Source organism: Dendrobates tinctorius, unplaced genomic scaffold, assembly GCF_039654945.1.
Source record: "Dendrobates tinctorius isolate UK_male_01 unplaced genomic scaffold, ASM3965494v1 ptg000332l, whole genome shotgun sequence".
Lineage (NCBI taxonomy): Eukaryota > Metazoa > Chordata > Amphibia > Anura > Dendrobatidae > Dendrobates > Dendrobates tinctorius.
The window spans coordinates 11,750,049-11,775,571 of record NW_027361998.1 but is presented as its reverse complement, the minus strand read 5'-3'; the positions used below and the strand labels follow the sequence as shown (position 1 = coordinate 11,775,571).

Genomic DNA, 25,523 nt, shown 5'->3' with positions numbered 1-25,523 from the left:
GGAGCAGTATGATAGTAGTTATATTCTTGTACATAGGTGGCAGTATTATAGTAGTTATGTTCTTGTACATAGGAGCAGTATTATAGTAGCTATATTCTTGTGGATAGGAGCAGTATTATAGTAGTTATATTCTTGTACATAGGAGCAGTATTATAGTAGCTATATTCTTGGACATAGGAGCAGTATTATAGTAGCTATATTCTTGTTCATAGGAGCAGTATTATAGTAGTTATATTCTTGTACATAGGGGCAGTATTATAGTAGTTATATTCTTGTACATAGGAGCAGTATTATAGTAGTTATATTCTTGTGCATAGGGGCAGTATTATAGTAGTTATATTCTTGTACATAGGGGCAGTATTATAGTAGTTATATTCTTGTACATAGGGGCAGTATTATAGTAGTTATATTCTTGTATATAGGGGACAGTATTATAGTAGTTATATTCTTGTACATAGGGGCAGTATTATAGTAGTTATATTCTTGTACATAGGAGCAGTATTATAGTAGTTATATTCTTGTACATAGGAGCAGTATTATAGTAGCTATATTCTTTTACATAGGGGCAGTATTATAGTAGTTATATTCTTGTACATAGGAGCAGTATTATAGTAGCTATATTATTGTACATAGGAGCAGTATTATAGTAGTTATATTCTTGTACATAGGAGCAGTATTATAGTAGTTATATTCTTGTACATAGGAGCTGTATTATAGTAGTTATATTCTTTTACATAGGGGGCAGTATTATAGTAGTTATATTCTTGTACATAGGTGGCAGTATTATAGTAGTTATGTTGTACATAGGAGCAGTATTATAGTGGTTATACTCTTGTACATAGGTGGCAGTATTATAGTAGTTATATTCTTGTACATAGAGGCAGTATTATAGTAGTTATACTCTTGTACATAGGGAGCAGTATTACAGTAGCTATATTATTGTACATAGGAGCAGTATTATAGTAGTTATATTCTTGTACATAGGAGCAGTATTATAGTAGTTATATTGTACATAGGTGGCAGTGTTATATTAGTTATGTTCTTGTACATAGGGGCAGTATTATAGTAGTTATATTCTTGTACATAGGGGCAGTATTATAGTAGTTTTATTCTTGTACATAGGGAGCAGTATTATAGTAGCTATATTATTGTACATAGGGAGCAGTGTTATAGTAGCTATATTATTGTACATAGGAGCAGTATTATAGTAGTTATAGTCTTGTACATAGGGAGCAGTATTTCATTAGCTATATTATTGTACGTAGGAGCAGTATTATAGCAGTTATATTGTTGTACATAGGAGCAGTATTATAGTAGTTATATTATTGTACATAGGAGCTGTATTATAGTAGTTATATTCTTGTACATAGGTGGCAGTATTATAGTAGTTATGTTGTACATAGGAGCAGTATTATAGTAGTTATATTCTTGTACATAGGTGGCAGTATTATAGTAGTTATGTTCTTGTGCATAGGAGCAGTATTATAGTAGTTGTATTCTTGTACATAGGGGCAGTATTATAGTAGCTCTATTCTTGTACATAGGGGCAGTATTATAGTAGTTATATTCTTGTACATAGGAGCAGTATGATAGTAGTTATATTCTTGTACATAGGTGGCAGTATTATAGTAGTTATGTTCTTGTACATAGGAGCAGTATTATAGTAGCTATATTCTTGTGGATAGGAGCAGTATTATAGTAGTTATATTCTTGTACATAGGAGCAGTATTATAGTAGCTATATTCTTGGACATAGGAGCAGTATTATAGTAGCTATATTCTTGTTCATAGGAGCAGTATTATAGTAGTTATATTCTTGTACATAGGGGCAGTATTATAGTAGTTATATTCTTGTACATAGGAGCAGTATTATAGTAGTTATATTCTTGTGCATAGGGGCAGTATTATAGTAGTTATATTCTTGTACATAGGGGCAGTATTATAGTAGTTATATTCTTGTACATAGGGGCAGTATTATAGTAGTTATATTCTTGTATATAGGGGACAGTATTATAGTAGTTATATTCTTGTACATAGGGGCAGTATTATAGTAGTTATATTCTTGTACATAGGAGCAGTATTATAGTAGTTATATTCTTGTACATAGGAGCAGTATTATAGTAGCTATATTCTTTTACATAGGGGCAGTATTATAGTAGTTATATTCTTGTACATAGGAGCAGTATTATAGTAGCTATATTATTGTACATAGGAGCAGTATTATAGTAGTTATATTCTTGTACATAGGAGCAGTATTATAGTAGTTATATTCTTGTACATAGGAGCAGTATTATAGTAGTTATATTCTTGTACATAGGAGCAGTATTATAGTAGCTATATTCTTGTACATAGGAGCAGTATTATAGTAGCTATATTCTTGTACATAGGAGCAGTATTATAGTAGTTATATTCTTGTACATAGGAGCAGTATTATAGTAGCTATATTATTCTACATAGGAGCAGTATTATAGTAGTTATATTATTGTACATAGGAGCAGTATTATAGTAGTTATATTCTTGTGCATAGGAGCAGTATTATAGTAGCTATATTCTTGTACATAGGAGCAGTATTATAGTAGCTATATTCTTGTACATAGAGGGCAGTATTATAGTAGTTATATTCTTGTACATAGGAGCAGTATGATAGTAGTTATATTCTTGTACATAGGAGCAGTATGATAGTAGTTATATTCTTGTACATAGGTGGCAGTATTATAGTAGTTATGTTCTTGTACATAGGGGCAGTATTATAGTAGTTATATTCTTGTACATAGGGAGCAGTATTATAGTAGCTATATTATTGTACATAGGAGCAGTATTATAGTAGCTATATCCTTGTACATAGGTGGCAGTATTATAGTAGTTATGTTCTTGTACATAGGGGCAGTACTATAGTAGTTATATTCTTGTACATGGGGGGCAGTGTTATAGTAGTTATATTCTTGTACATAGGAGCAGTATTATAGTAGCTGTATTCTTGTACATAGGGGCAGTATTATAGTAGCTATATTCTTGTACATAGGAGCAGTATTATAGTAGCTGTATTCTTGTACAGACGGGCAGTATTATAGTAGTTATATTCCTGTACATAGGGGGCAGTATTATAGTAGTTATATTCCTGTACATAGGGGGCAGTATTATAGTAGTTATATTCTTGTACATAGGAGCAGTATTATAGTAGTTATATTCTTGCACATAGAGGGCAGTATTATAGTAGTTATATTCTTGTACATAGGAGCAGTATTATAGTAGTTATATTCTTGCACATAGAGGGCAGTATTATAGTAGTTATACTCTTGTACATAGGGGCAGTATTATAGTAGTTATGTTCTTGTACATAGGAGCAGTATTATAATTGTTATATTCTTGTACATAGGAGCAGTATTATAGTAGTTATATTCTTGTACATAGGAGCAGTATTATAGTAGTTATATTCTTGTACATAGGAGCAGTATTATAGTAGTTATATTCTTGTACATAGGAGCAGTATTATAGTAGTTATATTCTTGTACACAGGAGCAGTATTATAGTAGTTATGTTCTTGTACATAGGAGCAGTATTATAATAGTTATATTCTTGTACATAGGAGCAGTATTATAGTAGTTATATTCTTGTACATAGGAGCAGTATTATAGTAGTTATATTCTTGTACATAGGAGCAGTATTATAGTAGTTATATTCTTGTACATAGGGGCAGTATTATAGTAGTTATATTCTTGTACATAGAGGCAGTATTATAGTAGTTATATTCTTGTACATAGGAGCAGTATTATAGTAGCTGTATTCTTGTACAGACGGGCAGTATTATAGTAGTTATATTCCTGTACATAGGGGGCAATATTATAGTAGTTATATTCCTGTACATAGGGGGCAGTATTATAGTAGTTATATTCTTGTACATAGGAGCAGTATTATAGTAGTTATATTCTTGTACATAGAGGCAGTATTATAGTAGTTATATTCTTGTACATAGGGAGCAGTATTATAGTAGTTATATTTTTGTACATAGGGGGCAGTATTATAGTAGTTATGTTCTTGTACATAGGAGCAGTATTATAGTAGTTATATTCTTGTATATAGGGGGCAGTATTATAGTAGTTATATTCTTGTACATAGGAGCAGTATTATAGTAGTTATATTCTTGTACATAGGGGGCAGTATTATAGTAGTTATATTCTTGTACATAGGAGCAGTATTATAGTAGTTATATTCTTGTACATAGGGGCAGTATTATAGTAGTTATGTTCTTGTACATAGGGGCAGTATTATAGTAGTTATGTTCTTGTACATAGGGGCAGTATTATAGTAGTTATATTCTTGTACATAGGAGCAGTATTATAGTAGTTATATTCTTGTACATAGGAGCAGTATTATAGTAGTTATATTCTTGTACATAGGGGCAGTATTATAGTAGTTATATTCTTGTACATAGGAGCAGTATTATAGTAGTTATATTCTTGTACATAGGGGGCAGTATTATAGTAGTTATGTTCTTGTACATAGGAGCAGTATTATAGTAGTTATATTCTTGTACATAGGAGCAGTATTATAGTAGTTATATTCTTGTATATAGGGGCAGTATTATAGTAGTTATATTCTTGTACGTAGGGGCAGTATTATATTAGTTTATTTTTTTTACAGTTGTGCTCAAAAGTCTACATACCCCAGCAGAATTTTTGCTTTCTTGGCCTTTTTTCTGAAAATATGAATGATAACAACAAAATGTTTTCTCCACTCATGGTTAGTGGTTGGTTGAAGCCATTTATTGTCAGATTACTGTGTTTTCTCTTTTTAAATCATAATGACAACCCAAAACATCCAAATTACCCTGATCAAAAGTTCACATACCCTTGTGATTTTGGCCTGATAACATGCACAGAAGTTGACACTAATGGGTTTGAGTGGCTACTAAAGGTAACATCTTCACCTGTGACAACTGCCAGGAAAATTGTTGGGGATGCAAAGAAAATCCCACAAATAACATCAGCTGAAATACCGGACTCACTGAAAACTAGCCGTGTGGCTGTTTCAAGATGCACAATAAGGAGGCACTTGAAGAAAAATGGGCTGCATGGTCGAGTCGCCAGAAGAAAGCCAAATGATGTTGATCATAAGTTCACATCCCCCATTTCTTAATACCGTGTATTGCCCCCTCTAACATCAATGACTGCTTGAAGTCTTTTGTGGTAGCTGTGTATGAGGTTCTTTATTTTCTCAGATGGTAAAGCTGCCCACTCTTCTTGGCAAAAAGCCTCCAGTTCCTGTAAATTCCTGGGCTGTCTAGCATGAACTGCGCGCTTGAGATCTCCCCAGACTGGCTCAATGATATTGAGGTCAGGAGACTGAGATGGCCACTCTAGAACCTTCACTTTGTTTTGCTGTAGCCAATGACAGGTTGACTTTGCCTTTTACTTTGGGTCATTGTCATGTTGGAACGTCCAAGTGCGTCCCATGTGCAGCTTCCGGGCTGATGATTGCAAATTTGCCTCCGGTATTTGCTGATAATGTGCTGCATTCATCTTTCCTCCAGTTCTGGCCAAGTTTCCTGTGCCTTTGTACCTCACACATCTTCAAAACATCAGCGATCCACCTCCATGCTTTACAGTAGGAATGGTGTTCCATTCATCATAGGCCTTGTTGACCTCTCTCCAAATGTAACGTTTATGGTTGTGTCCAAAAAGTTCAGTTTTGGTATCATCACTCCAAATTACCTTTTTCCAGAAGTTTTGAGGCTTGTCTCTGTGCGGTTTTATGTATTGTAGGCGAGATACTTTGTGGCATTTGTGCAGTAATGGCTTTCTTCTGGCGACTCGACCATGCAGCCCATTCTTCTTCAAGTGCCTCCTTATTGTGCATCTTGAAACAGCCGCACCGCTAGTGAGTGGAGAAAAAGTTTTGGTGTTATCATTCATATACAGCACAACTGTATATAGTTGGCAGTATTATAGTAGTTGTTTTTATTCACCTCTTTATTGTCCTGGGATTTGTAGTTCTCCACTCTCTTCCGTAGCTCATTGCTCCGCCATACTCTTGCATTTTCTTGTACCTCATCCAGTGCCTCGCTGGCGACATAACACCTTGTTCTGTTCTCATTTGTTTTTGTAGTTACATCTCGCCTTTCCCAGCCATCATCCCCCCAGTCGAGCTGTCCATCACCCCCCATCCCTGCGGGTAAAGTCATCTCTCCATCTCAGAAGCTCAGCAAGAAGGCCCTGAAACAGGTAACGGTGGGGGGGGGGGCATTTATGTCTTCACATTTGGTTGGGTTTCCACATGTGTCACGCTCATCATCCATATTCAGGGTAAGAGCAGTATTGGAGCAAGTGGAGTAGTCGCTCACCGTTCACCCCGGGGCAGGAGCTCAACTCTGTAGTCTGAGCCACATGCTGAAATCCCGGCACCTCCGGCCTCGGCCACTATCACTGAGGTTATTGTTGTCTGAGGAAGGTTCTCCCTCTGGATACACTTGGTCAAATCATCAAGATTCGCTGCTGGCAGCTTCCATGCAATCACAGGCTTCTCACAGAGGCAGCTCCTAGGGAGATGGAGAATTGGCTGCACCTCTGGGTCCACCACCAAGTCAAGCTGTTAGAGACCAGAGACTGGGGGGGTCCGGCTTCTGGACATTATGCGTCTCCCATACTATAATCCCAGGCGTAGGACTGGTGTAACGTTCCGCCACGAAGGCCTTCTCATGGCGCTCTGGTTTCCAGACCGATCTCTAGTGATCAAAGTAGGACTCAGTGCTGAAGAGTAGAGGCTTGCATCCCAGCTGCCATTGCTGTCTTGCTCTGCCCCATGATGGTCTGTGGTGGCGCTGTCCGTGGACACCTGTAGCCAAAAGTGCGGTTCGTAGTTTGATGTCGTGCATATGCCTTCCAATGGCTTGTGCAGTCGCTGAGGCTTCAGACCCGTGCTACATCTGTCCTCACCTGCAGTACCGCATGTATCACCACGCTCCATTTTTCATATCTGAAGGTTTCGCTTCTGTGCACGTTTTGCCTCTGTGCACGTTTCGCCTCTGAACCACCTTCCATCAGTCCAGTTCATCGTTTTTTTCCCAATCACTGGGACACAGACCCTTGATCGGTGCTGACCTCTCGTTTTGCGAGCCTCGCAATCTGCCGGAGTGATAAACCGAGGTTTCCAAGAACAGCGTTCCCCTCCCTCTGAGGTTGTGATAAGTGATGGTAACCTGTGCGTTTATGAAGGAGGTTTCGCACCGTCGTCCCATAAGAATGGATCCAGTTTTTGATAATTCCATGTGGCTAAAACACATTTGGTTTCCATCCGGCCTTTCTTCCTCCGATTGGAGCGAGGGGCTTGAGGATGTGATCAACTGCAGATTGAGCTCCACCCGAGACCTCCTCAATGTGCTTGACCCCACGCCTCGTCCTTGTGCACACCGCATGTGCGAGGAGAGGCGGCCGAGCCACACCGAGAAAATGTCCTGTTACCTGTTTTAAGGGTTTATTCCGATAGTCAAGATGTCCCCCATGTCCTCCATTATATCCCACCTGGACGTGGTGTATATAATACAGTACACCCCATCTTTCCCGCAGGCGCTCATGCAGCAGCAGCAGAAGAAGCGGCAGCAGCGGAGATCTGGGATCGCGGTTCCGTCCACTCCACACCTCATGCTGAAAAGTGTGAAAACTGTCAGCAACATCACCCCAGCAAAACCAGCAGCGGCTCACAGTACGTACTCATCGCTGTGCTACGGTGCGAGGGCCGTCGATCGAGGAAGAGGCTCTGTAGGACCGTTGGGCAAGGGAGAGGCTCTGTAGGACCGTCGGGCAAGGGAGAGGCTCTGTAGGACCGTCGGGCAAGGGAGAGGCTCTGTAGGACCGTCGGGCAAGGGAGAGGCTCTGTAGGACCGTCGGGCAAGGGAGAGGCTCTGTAGGACCTTCGGGCAAGGGAGAGGCTCTGTAGGACCGTTGGGCAAGGGAGATGCTCTGTAGGACCGTCGGGCAAGGGTTCTGTATGGCTGCCAGGCGAGGTAAAAAGCTCTGTAGGGCTGCCGGGCGAGGCGAGAGGCTCTGTAGGGCTGCCGGGCAAGGCGAGAGGCTCTGTAGGGCCGCCGGGCGAGGCAAGAGCTCTGTAGGGCCGCTAGGTGAGGTGAGAGGCACTGTTGGGCAGTCATGCAAGGCGAGGGGCTCTGTAGGGCCGTCATGGGAGGTGAGGGGCTCTGTAGGGCCGTCATGCGAGGCGAGGGGCTCTGTAGGGCCGTCATGCGAGGTGAGGGGGCTCTGTAGGGCCGTCATGGGAGGCGAGGGGCTCTGTAGGGCCGTCATGGGAGGCGAGGGGCTCTGTAGGGCCGTCATGGGAGGCGAGGGGCTCTGTAGGACCGTCATGCGAGGCGAGGGGGCTCTGTAGGGCCGTCATGCGAGGGGCTATGTAGGGCTGTCAAGGAGAAAAGGGGCTCTGTGGGGCCGTTATGCGAGGCGAGGGGCTCTGTAGGGCCGTCATGCGAGGCGAGGGGCTCTGTAGGGCCGTCATGCGAGGCGAGGGGCTCTGTAGGGCCGTCATGCGAGGCGAGGGGCTCTGTAGGGCCGTCATGCGAGGCGAGGGGCTCTGTAGGGCCATCAGGCGAGGGGCTCTGTAGGGTCTTCATGCAAGGCGAGGGGCTCTGTAGGGCCGTCATGCGAGGCGAGGGGCTCTGTAGGGCCGTCATGCGAGGCGAGGGGCTCTGTAGGGCCGTCATGCGAGGCGAGGGGCTCTGTAGGGCCGTCATGCGAGGCGAGGGGCTCTGTAGGGCCGTCATGCGAGGCGAGGGGCTCTGTAGGGCCGTCATGCGAGGCGAGGGGCTCTGTAGGGCCTTCATGCGAGGCGAGGGGCTCTGTAGGGCCATCATGCGAGGGGCTCTGTAGGGCCATCATGCGAGGCGAGGGGCTCTGTAGGGCCATCATGCGAGGCGAGGGGCTCTGTAGGGCCGTCATGCGAGGCGAGGGGCTCTGTAGGGCCGTCATGCGAGGCGAGGGGCTCTGTAGGGCCGTCATGCGAGGCGAGGGGCTCTGTAGGGCCGTCATGCGAGGCGAGGGGCTATGTAGGGCCGTCATGCGAGGCGAGGGGCCATGTAGGGCCGTCATGCGAGGCGAGGGGCTCTGTAGGGCCGCCAGGAGAAGCTCTGCTTCAGTTCCCCGTATCGCTTTTTTGTATTGCAGAACACTTGCGGAGGACGCGAGCAGCGGAGATCGATGTGGAGACGCCGGAATCGATTCTGGTGAACACGAACCTGCGGGCGCTGATTAATAAGCACACGTTGTCCCTGCTGCCGGGGGACGGCCAGCAGCGGCTGCTCCGACTGTTACCTGAGATGGACCGTCCGGTAAGACGCCAGCATCCACAGGGACCCTGCCCGTGGGAGACCTGGGGACAGAACTGCAGCCTTTATATATGGCACAGGCTGGCGATATGGCAGTATGGTGTTGGCGCACTAGATGGCGCTGTCGCATTGTATGTTGTGGATATATAAAGTCTTCACGCCCTGATAAAACTCCAGGCTTTTGTCATATAAAAATAAGACAAAAGTTCTGAAAAGTTTTTTTTTTTTACCACCTTTATTGTCTCCCATAATCTGTACAAATCCACAAAGAGACAGAATGAAATCTTTCCTGGTGAAAAAATGAATAAAGTAAAATAATGTTGCATAAATCTGTACGCCCTACACCAGGCGAGTGGACTTTTTTTTTTTTTTTCTGTCAAGGGCCTTTTGGATATTTATACTGTGGGCTGTATGAATCGCTCGCTAACTCAAAGTGACGTCCTGGCAGTGATGTTAGGGCATAATCTTTCACCGCATGCGCCTCCGTGTTCAGTACTGAGCGATGCATGTGCGTGCTCACAGAGCAAGAGGACGTAAATGGGCTGGTGGCCATCAAACAGCTGTGGTCCGCGGGAATCTGCCCGGGGACTGCCAATAAACCGCCCCAGAGCACAATGTTGCTTCCACCATGCCTCACTGTGGGGATGGTGATCTGGTGCTGCGCAATGTGGACTTTGCACCCTTTGGAATTATGGCTGCATAGTTCTACCATGGTCTCGTACATCAGAACATGTTCCTTACAGGCTTCTGACAGATGTGATGGAGGTTTTGTCATTAGCTGGCTTGTATCTTTTTCTTTCTAAGAAAAGGCTCTATCTGGGAAACGTTTCTTCATCTCCTACTGATCACTTTCCACACTCAGATCCTTTGCTGTGTTGTCAGCTGTTTACAGACCAGAAAATGTCAGAATTCTCCTGGAGCAGCGACACTTTCTCTGGGGCTAATCAGAATCACTGTACATGACGGCGGATGAGCGCTGACTACTATGTATCATGGGGGAAACGGCATCGGCTGATTCTGACCACAACCACATCCCCAATTGTAGAAGGGTTTGCACACTTATGCAATCACGTTATTGTAGTTTTGTTATTTTTATTTTCCCCTTCAAATGATTTCAGTCTATTTGTCAATGGATTTGTACAGATTATGGCGACATTAATGGGGGAAAAGTTCTGAAATGATTCTTCTTGGTAAGATTCTAGTACATGACAAAACCCTAACATTTCTCTAGGGGTGTGTAGACTTTATGTATCCACTGGCAGTGTGATATCATGTCATCATACCAGGTGATGCTGTCTCACTATATACATGATATGGCGGTGTGATGTCATCACACTAGATGGCGCTGTCTGTGTATACAGTGGGGGAAATAAGTATTTGATCCCCTACCAACCATTAAGAGTTCTGGCTCCTACAGACCAGTTAGACGCTCCTAAGCAACTCGTTACCTTCATTAGAGACAGCTGTCTTACATAGTCACCTTTATAAAACTGCTGTTCACAGACTCAATCAGTCAGACTCTAACCTCTACAACATGGGCAAGACCAAAGAGCTTTCTAAGGATGTCAGGGACAAGATCATAGACCTGTACAAAGCTGGAATGGGCTACAAAACCATAAGTAAGACTCTGGGCAAGAAGGACACAACTGATGGTGCAATAGTAAGAAAATGGAAAAAACACAAAATGACTGTCAATCGACATCGATCTGGGGCACCATGCAAAATCTCACCTCGTGGGGTATCCTTGATCATGAGGAATGTGAGAGATCAGCCTAAAACTACAAGGGGGGACTTGTTAATGATCTCAAGGCAGCTGGGACCACAGTCACCAAGAAAACCATTGCTAACACATTACGCCGCAAAGGTTTAAAAGACTGCAGTGCCCGCAAGTCCCCCTGCTCAAAAAGGCACACGTGCAGGCCCATCTGAAGTTTGCCAATGAACACCGGGATGATTCTGTGAGTGATTGGGAGAAGGTGCTGTGGTCAGATGAGACAAAAATTGAGCTCTTTGGCAGTAACTCAACTCGCTGTGTTTGGAGGAAGAGAAATGCTGCCTATGACCCAAAGAACACCGTCCCCACTGTCAAGCATGGAGGTGGAAACATTATGTTCTGGGGGTGTTTCTCTGCTAAGGGCATAGGACTACGTCACCGCATCAATGGAAGAATGGATTGAGCCATGTACTGTAAAATCCTGAGTGACAACCTCCTTCCCTCTGCCAGGACATTAAACATGGGTCGTAGCTGAGTCTTCCAGCAAGACAATGACCCGAAACATACAGCTAAGGCAACAAAGGAATGGCTCAAAAAGAAGCACATTAAGGTCATGGAGTGGCCTAGTGTCATGAACTCATTTTCTGCTCCACCAGTTGAGAGTTCCCCTTCCGTTCTCCCTCTGGTGGTGACAGGAGGTAGTGCTGTTGGTTTAAGTGGTAGTGATCTGCCACCTGATGAGGAAGATAACGATTGGATCTCTGGAGTATCAGACTGGATATAAGACAACCGACGCCCTATCCGGGTGTTGGTGATTCAGTCTGCTTCTCAGGTCCTGGACTTCAGCTCTCTTCCAGTCTTCTCAAGTTAAGTTTGTTTTTTGCTATTGTTCACACTTGTGCTTGTTGGTCAATTCAGTTTTTTGTGTAATCAGCCTGCTCCTGCTGGGTCTATGCTGAATTTCCACTCCTATTAATCCGTATTTGCCAATCTGCTTTTTGTTCCTTATTGGATTGGCCTCTTTTTGCTCTGTCTCAGAATATTTCAGAGTGCTGATATAGGTTTAGAATTCTAGTGACTTCAGGGTTAATTTTGCTATCAGACGTGTTGGACAATATTTTGGTAGGTTTTTTTTGGCAGATTGCAGACAGTGTCTTTCCTTTCCTGTCCTTTCTAGTTAGTCGGGCCCCATCGTTTGCTCAGCCTATTTTCCTGCCTTTGTTTGTAATTTCATCTTGTTTCACCGTCAATACATGTGGGGACTGTCTTTCCTTTGGGGTCTGCTCTGGGGCAGTTAGTTTTCCTCTTTTCCTGCTTTAGGCTTATGTAGTTCTCCGGTTGTGACGAGGCGTCTAGGACCATCGTAGGCACGCTCCACGACTGCTGCTAGTTGTGCGGTTAAGTTCAGGGATCTGCAATCTGCATAGTTACCAACTTCTCTGGTTTTCTGAGACTTAGCTTGTTGTTTATTTTTTCCTCCTCGGTGACCCATTCATAACAGCCTAGCCAGTGTCCAGACCTTAATCCCATAGAAAACTTATGGAGGGAGTTGAAGCTCCGAGCTGCCCAGCGACAGCCTCAAATTTTTAATGACTTAGAGGTGATCTTCAAAGAGGAGTGGAGTAAAATTCCTCCTGACATGTGCGCAAACCTCATCAACTACAAAACACGTCTGACTGCTGGGCTTGCCAACAAGGGTTTTACCACCAAGTATTAAGTCTTGTTTGCCTGAGAGATCAAATACTTATTTCTCACTGCAAAACGCAAATACATTTATATAATTTATACAATGTGATTTTCTGGATTTTATTTTTGATATTCTATCTCTCAATGTTAAAATTAACCGACCCTTAAAATTATAGACTGTTCATGTCTCTGTCAGTGGGCAAACGTAAAAAATCAGCAAGGGATCAAATACTTATTTCCCCCACTGTAACTGATATGGCCGTGTGATGTCATCACATTATGTGGCGTTGCCTCTGTTTACATGGAGCTTTGGGAGGAGTCATTCTTCAGGGGAGGGTTCTTATGGGTGGGAGGAGTCATTCTGCAGGGGAAGGTTATTCTTATGGGTGGGAGAAGTTATTCTTCAGGGGAGGGTTATTCTTATGGGTGGGAGAAGTTATTCTTCAGGGGAGGGTTATTCTTATGGGTGGGAGAAGTTATTCTTCAGGGGAGGATTCTTATGGGTGGGAGGAGTCATTCTTCTGGGGAGGGTTCTTATGGGTGGGAGGAGTCATTCTTCAGGGAAGGGTTTCTATGGGTGGGAGGAGTCATTCTTGTTTTCTCCTCGTAGGCCGGACCTGACGGACTGCTGAGACTGAACAGTTCTGCTCTTAATAATGAGTTTTTTACTTCAGCATCTCAGAGCTGGAAAGAACGTCTGTCCGAGGGTGAGAACATACGGAGCGCTCTAATATACTTGCCCCAGCACTGTCACTCTCCTGGGTGAGCTGTCTCTGTACCCCAGCACTCTCCTGCACTGGCTCTCTCCTTGGTGAGCAGTCTCTATACCCGAACACTCTCCTGAACTGTCTCTCTCCTTGGTGAGCAGTCTCTATACCCCAGCACTCTACTGCACTGTCTGTCTCATGGGTCAGCAGTCTATAACCAGCACTCTCCTGTGCTGTCTCTTTCCTGGGTCAGCAGTGTCTGTACCCCAGCACACTCTTGCACTGTCTCTGTCTCCTGGGTGAGCAGTCTCTATACCCCAGCATTCTCCTGCATGGTCTCTCTCCTGGGTCAGCAGTTTCTATACCCCCAGCACGCTCCTGCACTGTTTCAATGGGTGAGCAGTCTATACTCCAGCACTCTCCTGCACTGTCTCTCTCCTGGGTGAGCAGTCTCTATACCCCAGCACTCTCCTGCACTGTCTCCCTCCTGGTTCAGCAGTGTCTATACCCAGCACTCTCCTGCATGGTCTCTCTCCTGGGTGAGCAGTCTCTATACCTCAGCACTCTCCTGCACTGTCTCTCTCCTGGGTCAGCAGTCTCTATACCCCAGCACTCTCCTGCACAGTCTCTCTCCTGGGTGAGCAGTGTCTATACCCCAGCACGCTCCTGCACTGTCTCTCTCCTGGGTGAGCAGTCTCTATACCCCAGCACTCTCCTGCATGGTCTCTCTCCTGTGTCAGCAGTCTCTATACCCCCAGCACTCCTGCACTGTCTCTCTCCTGGGTACACAATCTCTATACCCCCAGCACTCTCCTGCACTGTCTCTCCTGGGTCAGCATTGTCTATATCCCAGCACTCTCCTGCACTGTCGCTGTCCTGGGTGAGCAGTCTCTATACCCCAGCACTCTCCTTCATTGTCTCTCCTGGGTGAGTAGTGTCTATACCCCTGGCAGTTTCCTGGACTCTCTCTCTCCTGGATGAGCAGTCTCTACACCCCAGCACTCTCCTGCACTGTCTCTCTCCTGGGTGAGCAGTGTCTATACACCAGCACGCTCCTGCACTGTCTCTCTCCTGGGTGAGCAGTCTCAATACCCCAGCACTCTCCTGCATGGTCTCTCTCCTGGGTCAGCAGTGTCTATACCCCAGCACTCTCCAGCACTGTCTCTCTCCTGCGTGAGCAGTCTCTATACCCCAGCACTCTCCAGCACTGTCACTCTCCTGTGTGATCAGTGTCTATACTCCAGAACACTCCTGCACTGTCTCTCTCCTGGGTCAGCAGTCTCTATACCCCAGCACTCTCCTGCGCGGTCTCTCTCCTGGGTGAGCAGTCTCTATACCCCCAGCACTCTCCTGTACGGTCTCTCTCCTGGGTCAGCAGTCTCTATTCTCTTGCACTGTCTCTCTCCTGGGTCAGCAGTCTCTATACCCCAGCATCCTCCTGCACTGTCTCTCTCCTGGCTCAGCAGTCTCTATACCCCCAGCACGCTCCTGCACTCTCAGTGGGTGAGCAGTCTCTATACCCCAGCATTCTCCTTCACTGTCTCTCTCATGGGTCAGCAGTCTCTATACCTCAGCACTCCTGCACGGTCTCTCTCCTGGGTCAGCAGTCTCTGTACCCCAGCACTCTCTTGCACTGTCTCTCTCTCCTGGGTCAGCAGTCTCTATACCCCAGCACTCTCCTGCATGGTCTCTCCTGGGTCAGCAGTCTCTATACCCCAGCACTCTCCTGCACTGTCTCTCCTGGGTGAGCAGTCTCTATACCCCAGCACTCTCCTGCACTGTCTCTCTCCTGGGTCAGCAGTCTCTATACCCCAGCATTCTCCTGCACTGTCTCTCTCCTGGATGAGCAGTCTCTATACCCCAGCACTCTCCTGCACTCTCAATGGGTGAGCAGTCTCTATACCCATGGTCTCTCTCATGGGTCAGCAGTCTCTATACCCCAGCACCCTCCTGCACTGTCTCTCTCCTGGGTCAGCAGTCTATACCCCAGCACTCTCCTGCACTGTCTCTCTCCTGGGTCAGCAATCTCTATACCCCCAGTATGCTCCTGCACTCTCAATGGGTGAGCAGTCTCTATACCCCAGCACTCTCCTTCACTGTCTCTCTCCTGGGTCAGCAGTGTCTATACCCCAGCACTCTCCCGCACTGTCTCTTTCCTGGGTCAGCAGTGTCTATACCCCAGCACTCTCCCGCACTGTCTCTTTCCTGGGTCAGCAGTCTCTATACCCCAGCACTCTCCTGCATTGTCTCTCTCCTGGGTGAGCAGTCTCTATACCCCAGCACTCTCCTGCACTGTCTCCCTCCTGGGTCAGCAGTGACTATACCCCAGCACTCTCCTGCATGGTCTCTCTCCTGGGTGAGCAGTCTCTATACCCCAGCACTCTCCTGCACTGTCTCCCTCCTTGGTCAGCAGTGTCTATACCCAGCACTATCCTGCACTGTCTCTCATGGGTCATCAGTCTCTATACCTCAGCACTCTCCTGCACTGTCTCCCTCCTGGGTCAGCAGTGTCTATACCCCCAACACTCTCCTGTGCTGTCTCTCCTGGGTGAGTAGTGTCTATACCCTTGGCAGTCTCCTGGACTGTCTCTTTCCTGGATGAGCAGTCTCTCCTTGTATTTTTCCTGGCAGGTGAATTTACACCAGAGATGCAGGTGAGGATTCGACAGGAGATCGAGAAGGAGAAGAAGGTGGAGTCCTGGAAGGAGCAGTTTTACGAGAGATACTATGGGGAGAAGTAAGTCATCCTCCACATTGTTTCCATTCACTGGACAGCATGCCAGAGTCTTGGACGCAGGAATGAGATGGATGTTAGGATTTTTAGATTACGCGGTGGAATCTGGCTGGAGGTGGAATGTGGATATTGCTGGTTTAGAGACTGATGTGATATACATGGGTTCTGCAGGGGAGGGGCTTGTTAGCTGTAAACCCCACCCACCACTTCACACTTTACTGTATGCTGTTCTAACCATCTGTCCATTGGCTTTGTCATTTGAAGCTCTGGTCTGACTGAGGAGGATCTTTGCAAGATGACTTCCGAAGACAACGAGATCGAGGACCATACCCCACCACCCATCATACACATCAAAGTGGATCCTGCTGAAGACCCCTCACATGGTCCCATCGTAGAAGAGCAGCGGCCTGCGAAGTCTGAAGACCACCAGGACAACACTGAGATCCCTGAGGTTACAGAAGCCATCAGAGAGCCTGAGATGAAGAACGTGGGCGTCACTGATCTGATGGCACCTCAAGACGGAAACAAAGAAGCCAAGGCGAAAACTGAAGTCTCTACAGAGGCTCCATCCACCTGTGAGCCCAAAAACGAGGAGCCTAGGAGCCAACAACCAATGAGCCCGGCCGCCACAAAGTCACCAGAAGCAGTGACCAGTAAGGACAGTCCACCTGAAGAGTCACCAGAGAAGGCAGCCACCATCAACACGGGGGCCAAGAGACGCCTAGAGGTCGGAGAGGACAGTCCGGCTGCTCCTGAGAAAAGTCCACGTATGATGGAGCCCCTCCAGTCCCAGCAGTCATTTCGTGCCTTATGTAAGCCTCCCGCCGAGACGCAGCAGCCTGCACCCGAACCGAAGGTGCCGCCGCTCAAGGTGAGAACAGAATCGTGGATCAGGAACAGATTTTAGTCATTCCCAACAAGTATTTTTGGGTTCTGAGTGTAGATGAACTAATTCTCCTTGTGGAGATCTAGCTTGTGAGATCTTGTGGAGATCTAGTGGGGGTGGATCCTTTAGAACAATGCTCCTTGGGAAAAAATATGCTAAAAATGCTTAGGCCAGAAAATAATAAAACGGTCTAGTGCCCCCTAAAGCTGAAGTCCCAGTCCTAAGCCATTGGTATCTGAGGTTTGAGGATGCAGGTACGGCACCGTGAAGATTAGTGGAGTGAGGAGTCTTGTGCTCTCCTGCTTCCTGTGTACAGCGCACAGCGCCCTCCGCATGTTTGTGGTTGTGCTCGATACTGCAGCTGTGTCCCACTACCCCTTCTTATCTCCTTATTGTTCCGGTTGGTTTAGAAGACATTGCGACTTGACGTTTTTGTTATTTTTTTTTCTGGTATCGTAAAGTAACCCTTTGCTTGCTTTCTTTTGCGGTCTAGATCCCAGTGGCATGGCTCTCCTCAAAGCCATTTCTTAGCAGCCAGGTCTCTCCCAGGCCCACCTTTCTCACCACCGGTACCAGTCCTGGCAGAACCGGAGCCCGCACACTTGCCGACATCAAGGCGAAGGCTCGCCTGGCCCGTGCACAGAGAGCAGCAGCTGTTGCTGCCCATGGAGGTTCCATCCCCGGACCTGGACCCGGAGGTGGGCCTAGAGGGGAAATCGGGAACAGAGTACTGGACTTGGGAAATACTGGAAGCGGGGGAAGTGAAAGGGGAACTGCATCCTCTACAACCGATAACCAAAATCAAAGGGAGGTCCAGAAGCCAGTGCAGGCACAAGCTGACAGTCCAGCAAGAGCACAGTTACTGCAAAAACCCAGTGTACAACCCGGATTCACAGCTACTTCCCATCAACTCAAAGCCACCGAAACTACAAGAAGTCTCGCCGAAAGTACAGAAAGGGACCGGTCAATCAGCAATCGGATGTTAACTCAGGAACCCCCAACACCAGATCAATCCATGCGAGCTTCTGCAGCTTTAAAGACCATGACCGGTGGAGCCACACTCAAAACTGGCAGGGTTGCATCTCTTGAAGGCACAGGCGTCCCATCAATGCAAAGCACAATGAGAACACACAATGAAGAAGCCGGCCAACACAACCTTGCCTCACAACCTTTTTCTGCTAAAAATATGGCCCTAATTCAGCCACTTTCCTTCATAAAGTCGAGGACACCCTCCACGTCCCATGGGATTGACAAGGTACCGTCCAGCCAAGCACACAACCCAAGTGTTAAACCGTTACGGCTGGGTGTTGGGCAGCTCGGCAAGTTAAGCTCCAGCATTCCCGCAAATAACCCACTAGTTACTAAGCTTCTGCAAGGAAAGAACGTTCCATTGGAGCAAATCATGCCCAGGCCTCTAACAAAAGTGGAAGTGACGTCAGCCGAAAGACCGCAGGGTGTGATCGAAGGCTTGGAGTCTTGTGAAAGGGAGGAAACAGAACGACTATCCAATACGGCTGCTCAGCAATTGGAGAGATTCTTGTGCCACAACCGGCAACATCCTACAGGTCAAAGGATATGGGAACTATTTTCAGGAAAAGACTTGACAAGCTCTGGTAGCAATCAAATGCAAGGTCCTGAGGAGCGTGCCTCCAGCCAGGAGCAGGTGTTACAGACCCTGGTCAAGAAGGTTTGGCAAGAGAATGCCAATCCGACAGAGTTCAGCATAGCCCCAAGCTTCTCCCAAAGAGAAAATATTTCTCAGAGGTTCATGCTCGGTTTTCTTGGAAGACGAACATCCAAGCCAGCCATGTCTGGCCATTATCTGCTCAACATCTCAACATACGGGAGGGTATCGGAGGTGTGTAGACATGGTCCTTCAGACAGCACAGTCAGTACCTCGGTGACTGACTCTGAACAGGTGGGTGACAGGGAGACTAAAGTGGAGCCGATTACACAGAGCGGAGAGGATGACGTTGAACCCGAGGATTGTCCCTCTCCATTAGTCACATCCAAAGCTCGAGCTTCTCCTAATACCGAACCCCAAATAATGACAAGCAATGAATTCCTCCCAACATTTGATGTGAAGGAGACTGTTCAGATCGTTACAAAAGGCAACATTTACAACGAGTCCGATATTGCCCGAGATCTGATACAAGCTGCCCAGGCCAAAATGGCCAATGTTTTGGGGGTGAAGTTGAAGCACAATGCCAGTGATATGTTCAGAATCCATTCTTCACCCGCTTCCCCCCATCCCGAGTTACTGCAGTCATCAAGGACTTGTGGGAATTCTGCTGGTCTGCTCGGATCCGGCTATGGTGGCACAATCAACATCTCCACATCACCGGAGGGCCTGAGTAGGTCCTCCATCCCCACAGGCGGAGATTTCAGTCCAGCAAATGCTGACAATGTTGTGTCCTTCTCCGTAACGGTGACAACAATCCCTTCCAGTCAGAGTGTAAGCTCTGGTGGTTGTGAACAACCCATCTCTGTCCAGACTTACACCAACGACAGCAGCATGGAAATGTCTCCTCCCAAATGCTACTGTCGGCTGAAAGCAATGATTATGTGTAAGGGCTGCGGCGCGTTCTGCCATGATGATTGCATCGGACCCTCCAAACTGTGCGTTTCCTGCCTTGTGGTACGGTGACTCCGCATCATGTTCTGGGAAGAAGCCATCTCCAATAACCATGGACAGATATTTTACCTTTTATGTAAGGTAAACCCTTGCAAAGGGACATAGATATTTTTAACGTTGGGAGATCTTACCGGGTACGTTGTAGGGTTCTCGTCAACCCTAATTAATCATGACGTGTTTGCACTTAATACTGTAAATAATACGAGTGTTTGATTTTTTATTTTTTACAAAAATTTAAGACCAGATTTCCAAAGACTGAAGCAATATGTCCCAGGTCATCGACCTAATAGTTTTACACTCCCTTGTTTTAGTGTATGCACTATGGGAGGCATGGGGTCCCCAACCTAAGCAATAATATTAAACTACCTAAACTCAGTGCCCAACAGGTTCCCCCACATGGAAACTCGGTAGGTTTGTCAAATATGTTATCGGAAAAGCCAAAGCTATCGTGTGGAGTGAATCGAAACAGGCAGGCCACCATAGGAGATATGGAGGTGCACATGGTGTGAGCTGGACCTGCCTTACCACCACGTGACTTACAGAGGGGCTTGACCGCCATGCTCTGTATGGAGAATTTTGTCTATAGGGTTAGAAAGATCATCTTGTTTACCATGTCCTATGCAGTGGCGCATGCTGTGTCCCGACCGGCCTGACCATCATAAACAACTGGGCATCAAGATCAGAAACGATGTTCAAATCACACTTTGGTTAATATATAAGCACTTACGACATGAGCTGCGCTCAGCCCCAGGCTCAGCTCATGTGAAGCCTTCTGCAGATTTCCAAAAACACTGTGATTATTTTTGCTCCCGAGTCAAGGTAAGCTTTGTATGTAATGGAAAGCCATAGTGATCCTAAAGGTCTCAAGGGCTGATGCCTACTGACTGAGACCTTGTATTCAGGAGGTGAAGGGAAAGTCCAAGGGACCCCTCTTAGTGAGTTTTTATAGTGTCTGATCGTGGTGTGTAACGTTACCCGCTGATTTTCACCTGCTTTCCCTGTCCTCCTATGTCTCATTATCATGTACAGTAAATAATGTTGCCTTCACAAATAGGAAATAGCCGATTTTATGAGCTGTTCCCGTGGTGTCAATAACACTAAATCCATAGAAAACAATTGATGAATCTATGAACAGACTTTTCTCAGTCTGATATCCCTATGATTATGTTAGCGAAAATTAAGCTGATTTCCTGTTAACTCTCAGGCTTCTTAGTTTTGCATGTCCTAACTGCCCCCTGCCCTTTTGGTGTCTGACAGTCCATGTGGGCACCCAATAGTGAATGTGGAACTACTTCCTGCTATGATAATATCCATAGTCTTTTGATTAATTGAAGTTCATATGTGACCACTGAGCCAGTTTTTTCATCCCTTCAGAAAGAAGATAGATATTTTGGGCTGATTCAGAACACTGACATGGGCCAGCTGTCTGGTACATAAGTTAGTGTAAGTCACTGTAGAAACAAGACCTATATCTCAATCAGTGCACAGTCCTACAGATCTCCACAAAGCATATGAGTCAGCACAGTGACATGACTGAAGGAAAGTATTTACACGATATGTTCTAGTCGTGCAGTAATTTAGGTACAGTAATGGGGTTCCATCTCACCCCTTCATTGGTAACCCAGTGTATGCTGTTTTAGTGCACAAGGTTTGTAACCTGCAAGCTTTTACTGTGAGCCAAAAAACAAAATCTCAAGCCAATAAATATATAGGGCTACTAATGGCATAGATTAATTTCATATAGAATACCATATAGGTGGAATAGAAATATGCCACAATAAAGAGAGGATTTATAAACAATAACAAATTTTATTACACATTTATTATAGACAAATACAAGGTATTTACAATGAGGTAGATGGAATATAGCAGCTAAAAAATAATGGCAAAATAAAGAGATGGTAAATATAATGCCAGACAGAAAAAGCGTATTAGGGCTGAAGTCTGCACAGAGCCAGGGAAATAATAGAAACAACACTAAGGCTATGTGCACACGTATGCAAAAAATTTCTGCATAAAAACAGGACGCCTTCCCAGAAAAAGCGCGTTTTTGCCGCGCGTCCCCAGACACAAAATTGCCAGAAATGAGGAATTTTCCGCAAAGTTAATGAGCATGCTGCGTTTTTTTGCCGCAAAGCATTTTTTCGCGGTAAAAAATGCATCAATATGCACGAATGCATTAAAATGAATGGGAAGCTTTTTTTTTAGTGGATTTTTTGGTAAATCCGCGAAAAAAACACTGTGTGAACACAGCCTTAGCCTAATTGTAAAATGGACCAAGCATCAGATAAAAAGATCCCAAAAAGATATAAGGGCCAAAATGTTATTGGATGGTCAATCTTAATAAACAGTGGTATCTAAGCATGCCCTGAACAGGACCTGTGATTTAAGAATAAAGTTATAAACAGTTATCAGATTGCATCTAACTAATTGCTATATACATCAATACAAGGCATGAGCTAATGGCGTCAGAGAGTCTGATATATGTAAGGATAAGTACCTTGTTACATGATCCTGGATATATGCAGAGTCGCCCGTGGGATGCGATGAAGCCCCGACGTGCGTTTCACTGTCCTTGGTTTCGTCAGGCGCCTCATATAGAATACCTATATGGTATTCTATATGAAATTAATCTATGCCATCAGTAGCCCTTTATATTTATTGGCTTGAGATTTTGTTTTTTGGTTCTAGCTTTAGGCCTGAGAGTTATATCCGGCTGGCCACAGTAATTGTTTTAGGTTGATAAAGCTTTTACTGTGAGCTGCATGATTTGCAGGTCAAAGTAAAGTTTCGTACCAGATTTAAGCAGGAAATTTTGCAATGGGATCTGGGATGAAAGTATTGGCATACGGGGCTCATTTTAAAGTTTTTATGAGAGCATTAGTAAGCTGTTTCCACAGTTTTTTACAGAAACAAAAGTAGCAATAGTGGTGAAAATGCTTGGTCTTGGTCAAAATTGGATTTTGTTTTTTACTTATTAGTCTCAATCAGATATAACGTTATGCCAGAAAATGGTGGTTTTGTGGCAGCTGGCATCGTTTTTCAATTTGTGGTTCGGAGAAAGTGGATGCCCCAAATTGAGTCATTTAATGCATTTCGTTTTCATTGTCCAGCGAGTTTCTGTTTTAAGGATGGCATAGAAGATACCCCTCTTAGTAAAATCCCCACTTATCCTGTGTCAGCAGGATCATCATATAGGATGTATAGAGCGTCCTGAGGAGGAACATGATTGGGCTCCTGTCGGAATATGTCTTTTTTGGGAGACTTTTGCCATTTTTTTAAATCTTTTTTAGGCAATTATTGGGTTCTTGCTGGAGAATTCGTAACACTGTCCTGTACGTTTCTGTCAAAGGTTACTTAAACATTTCCTATCTGAGAGTCTCCAGAGATAATTTGCACAACCCAGAATCTTAGGGGGGGGGGGGACTTTTTGCACTTTAGATTTTTTTTCTTCCAGAATTGATAACTTTCTTGTGTAGGTAACGATTGGTCACAGTATCTGATGAATAATGAGCTGAAGGCATAAAACCTCTCTAGCCCACTCCCCTGCCAGTAGCGTTACCTGCGCTTCATTAATACCACCCCGATGACTCAACGTCAGTTTTGTTTTTTTTTTTAATTTTAACAACTTTTTAGCTTTTTACGTAAATATTCCAGATAACGCAAATGATGTTCGTGCATAGCTGGTTATCGTGTCTGGGGAGATGGTTGCATCATTTTGCCGGTAGCGAAGACTTTACCGTTGGATCGTTGACATCTTGCCGAAAACTGGGGAAAGCCTAAACCTCCAATGTGATCTGCTCTCAATCTTTGGGGACGATCACGTCCATATTACCATGTAGATACCGGCCAACAGCCGTGCCCACTGGGGCTCTTATATGGCGAGATGATACTCAGGGTAAGTGTTCATCGATGGGTTCGACCACCAATTGATCAAGACCGGCTCGAGATTGGCGCTCGGGGGGAGGGGCATCGGCTCTAATTACATTGGAAGCCTCCAATTTTTCAATGGCTGTTGGTAATCCAGTTGGATTTTTTTAGATTCGCACTATGTATATGGATACAAAAATGGAAAAAAAAATCAAATAATATATTTGAAGTAATATATATACACGGATATGAGATTCTATAGTTTATATACAGGGTATGCTGTTAGCACGGCAAAGAAGATAGATGGTTTTGAAAAATGTTATTATTTTACGCAAATGCAATAAGAATGGGATTTGTCAGGGAAGATCCGACCCGCTGTGATTTATTGGCCTTTTTTTTTATTATTTTTTCTTTTTTTTTTTTCTTTTTTGTGAATGTTTTTAAAGTGACATTTTCTGTATAAAGGGACTGTTGTAATCAGATGATAGGATTCAGCGCAGGAGGAGGAGGCAGGAAATTTTTTTTTTTTTTTTTTATAGAATAAATCCTATTTTTTCAGACAATAAGAATAAGTCATTTATGTAAAATTTTACAAAAATCAAATTTAAAAAAAAAAATCATTGTAAGGCTTTGGAATGTCCTGTACATAGATGTGTATGAAAATTTATACACGCTACATATTCTTTATTTTAGAAAGTATTTGTAAGCAATGAAAAAAACAAAAAAAAATCAATAAAAGATAACTTCTTGTGAGCTGTATGTGCTTCCTTTTGTTCCAAGTTTATTTGAATTCCTTTTCCAGATATTAAATGGACTCCATTTTATTCTGAATACTTGGCCCATTTGGCCGATGGTATGAACATATTGGAAACCATTTTATAGGGCGTAAGGGTGTAAATGTATCACTAAATATGTTTTTTTCAGATGTGGAGGAAACAAGAGGGTCCAAAGGAAAAATACATCAGATTCTGAAAGACACCTTGAAATCTGGATGAAAACCAAATGTACACAAAGGGAACATGGTGGACACTACTTTAACGCCACCTTTGTCCTGCTGGCCATCAGAGGGTACTCTGTCAACCTTACCCTGTTATCAGGAAGCGGTAGTCATCACCTGATCAGTTCCTCCAGCATCAGACGGCCATATAACCTTGCCCCAGCCCGGTTGCTCTCTTTCAGGATTCATCTTAGTGTTCGTTTTGCTTTCCCTTCGTACTACAGTCCCAGAGTTTCTCGCAGAGCTTATCTACCTGATCTCAGCTAGGCTTTAGCTGTGTCACCAGCTGCCCAGCGACAGCGGACCTGGGAAGAGCTCTGCCCAAGTCCCCCTCCATTTTTACTGAGAGGTGGGTGAAAAGTATCCTGGCCCTTTAAGGCTCGCCTAACTGGGGCAGCTGTGGTTTGGTGCAAATCTTGCTGGGTCTCTCTGCGATTGCTCATAACATTGTCTTTATGGAACAGTCTCACAGCAAACTAGGTCTTCCAGAAATGGAGAAGTTTTAGAAGTTTAAGGTTTTGCCTTTTTATAGAGATGAAAAAACATGGCATGGATAGCATCATCCATCAGATCAGTATTAAGATGGATGTGTTTGGCTGGCTTTATGGCGATGTGAGTGAATGCATTATTTTCGTCCTTTCGCTACGATGCCAAAAATGTATCTCCCATAAAGATTGGATTGATGTAAACCCCAATATTCATCACTGGCTACTGGCCCCAGCTGGTCTGCGATCAGTGCTTTCATCAGAGGAAGCTCTTGCCTTGGAAGTGGAGTTTTCCTCCTCGGGGTAAACATCCCAGCCTTGGTGTCTGATTCTGAGTGAAGAGCTGCTGTAATTACCTGGTCACTGCAAGAGGTCCTAATTCAATGTAGGTTGAAGTGTCGGCTCTTTTCCCCAGTTTTTTTTTTTTTCAAGCATCATTAAATTATCATGACCGCAGAAGACTTCGGGATTAGAGAGAGGGGAAA

The 25,523-nt window shown here is 44.9% G+C and overlaps 1 protein-coding gene across 1 annotated transcript in view; it reads left to right on the top strand.

The window, feature by feature from the left end:
* Positions 1 to 24,309, top strand: part of ASXL2 (ASXL transcriptional regulator 2) — a 76,442-nt gene extending 52,133 nt beyond the window's left edge. Inside the window, exons 5-11 of the mRNA XM_073561999.1 lie at positions 6,105 to 6,220; positions 7,562 to 7,697; positions 9,164 to 9,327; positions 13,335 to 13,431; positions 16,063 to 16,168; positions 16,430 to 17,036; positions 17,545 to 24,309. Of these exons, the coding sequence (XP_073418100.1) occupies positions 6,105 to 6,220; positions 7,562 to 7,697; positions 9,164 to 9,327; positions 13,335 to 13,431; positions 16,063 to 16,168; positions 16,430 to 17,036; positions 17,545 to 19,698 (3,380 nt within the window). The 3' untranslated portion in view covers positions 19,699 to 24,309. The remainder of the gene's footprint in view (positions 1 to 6,104; positions 6,221 to 7,561; positions 7,698 to 9,163; positions 9,328 to 13,334; positions 13,432 to 16,062; positions 16,169 to 16,429; positions 17,037 to 17,544) is intronic.
* Positions 24,310 to 25,523: the final 1,214 nt, after the last annotated feature.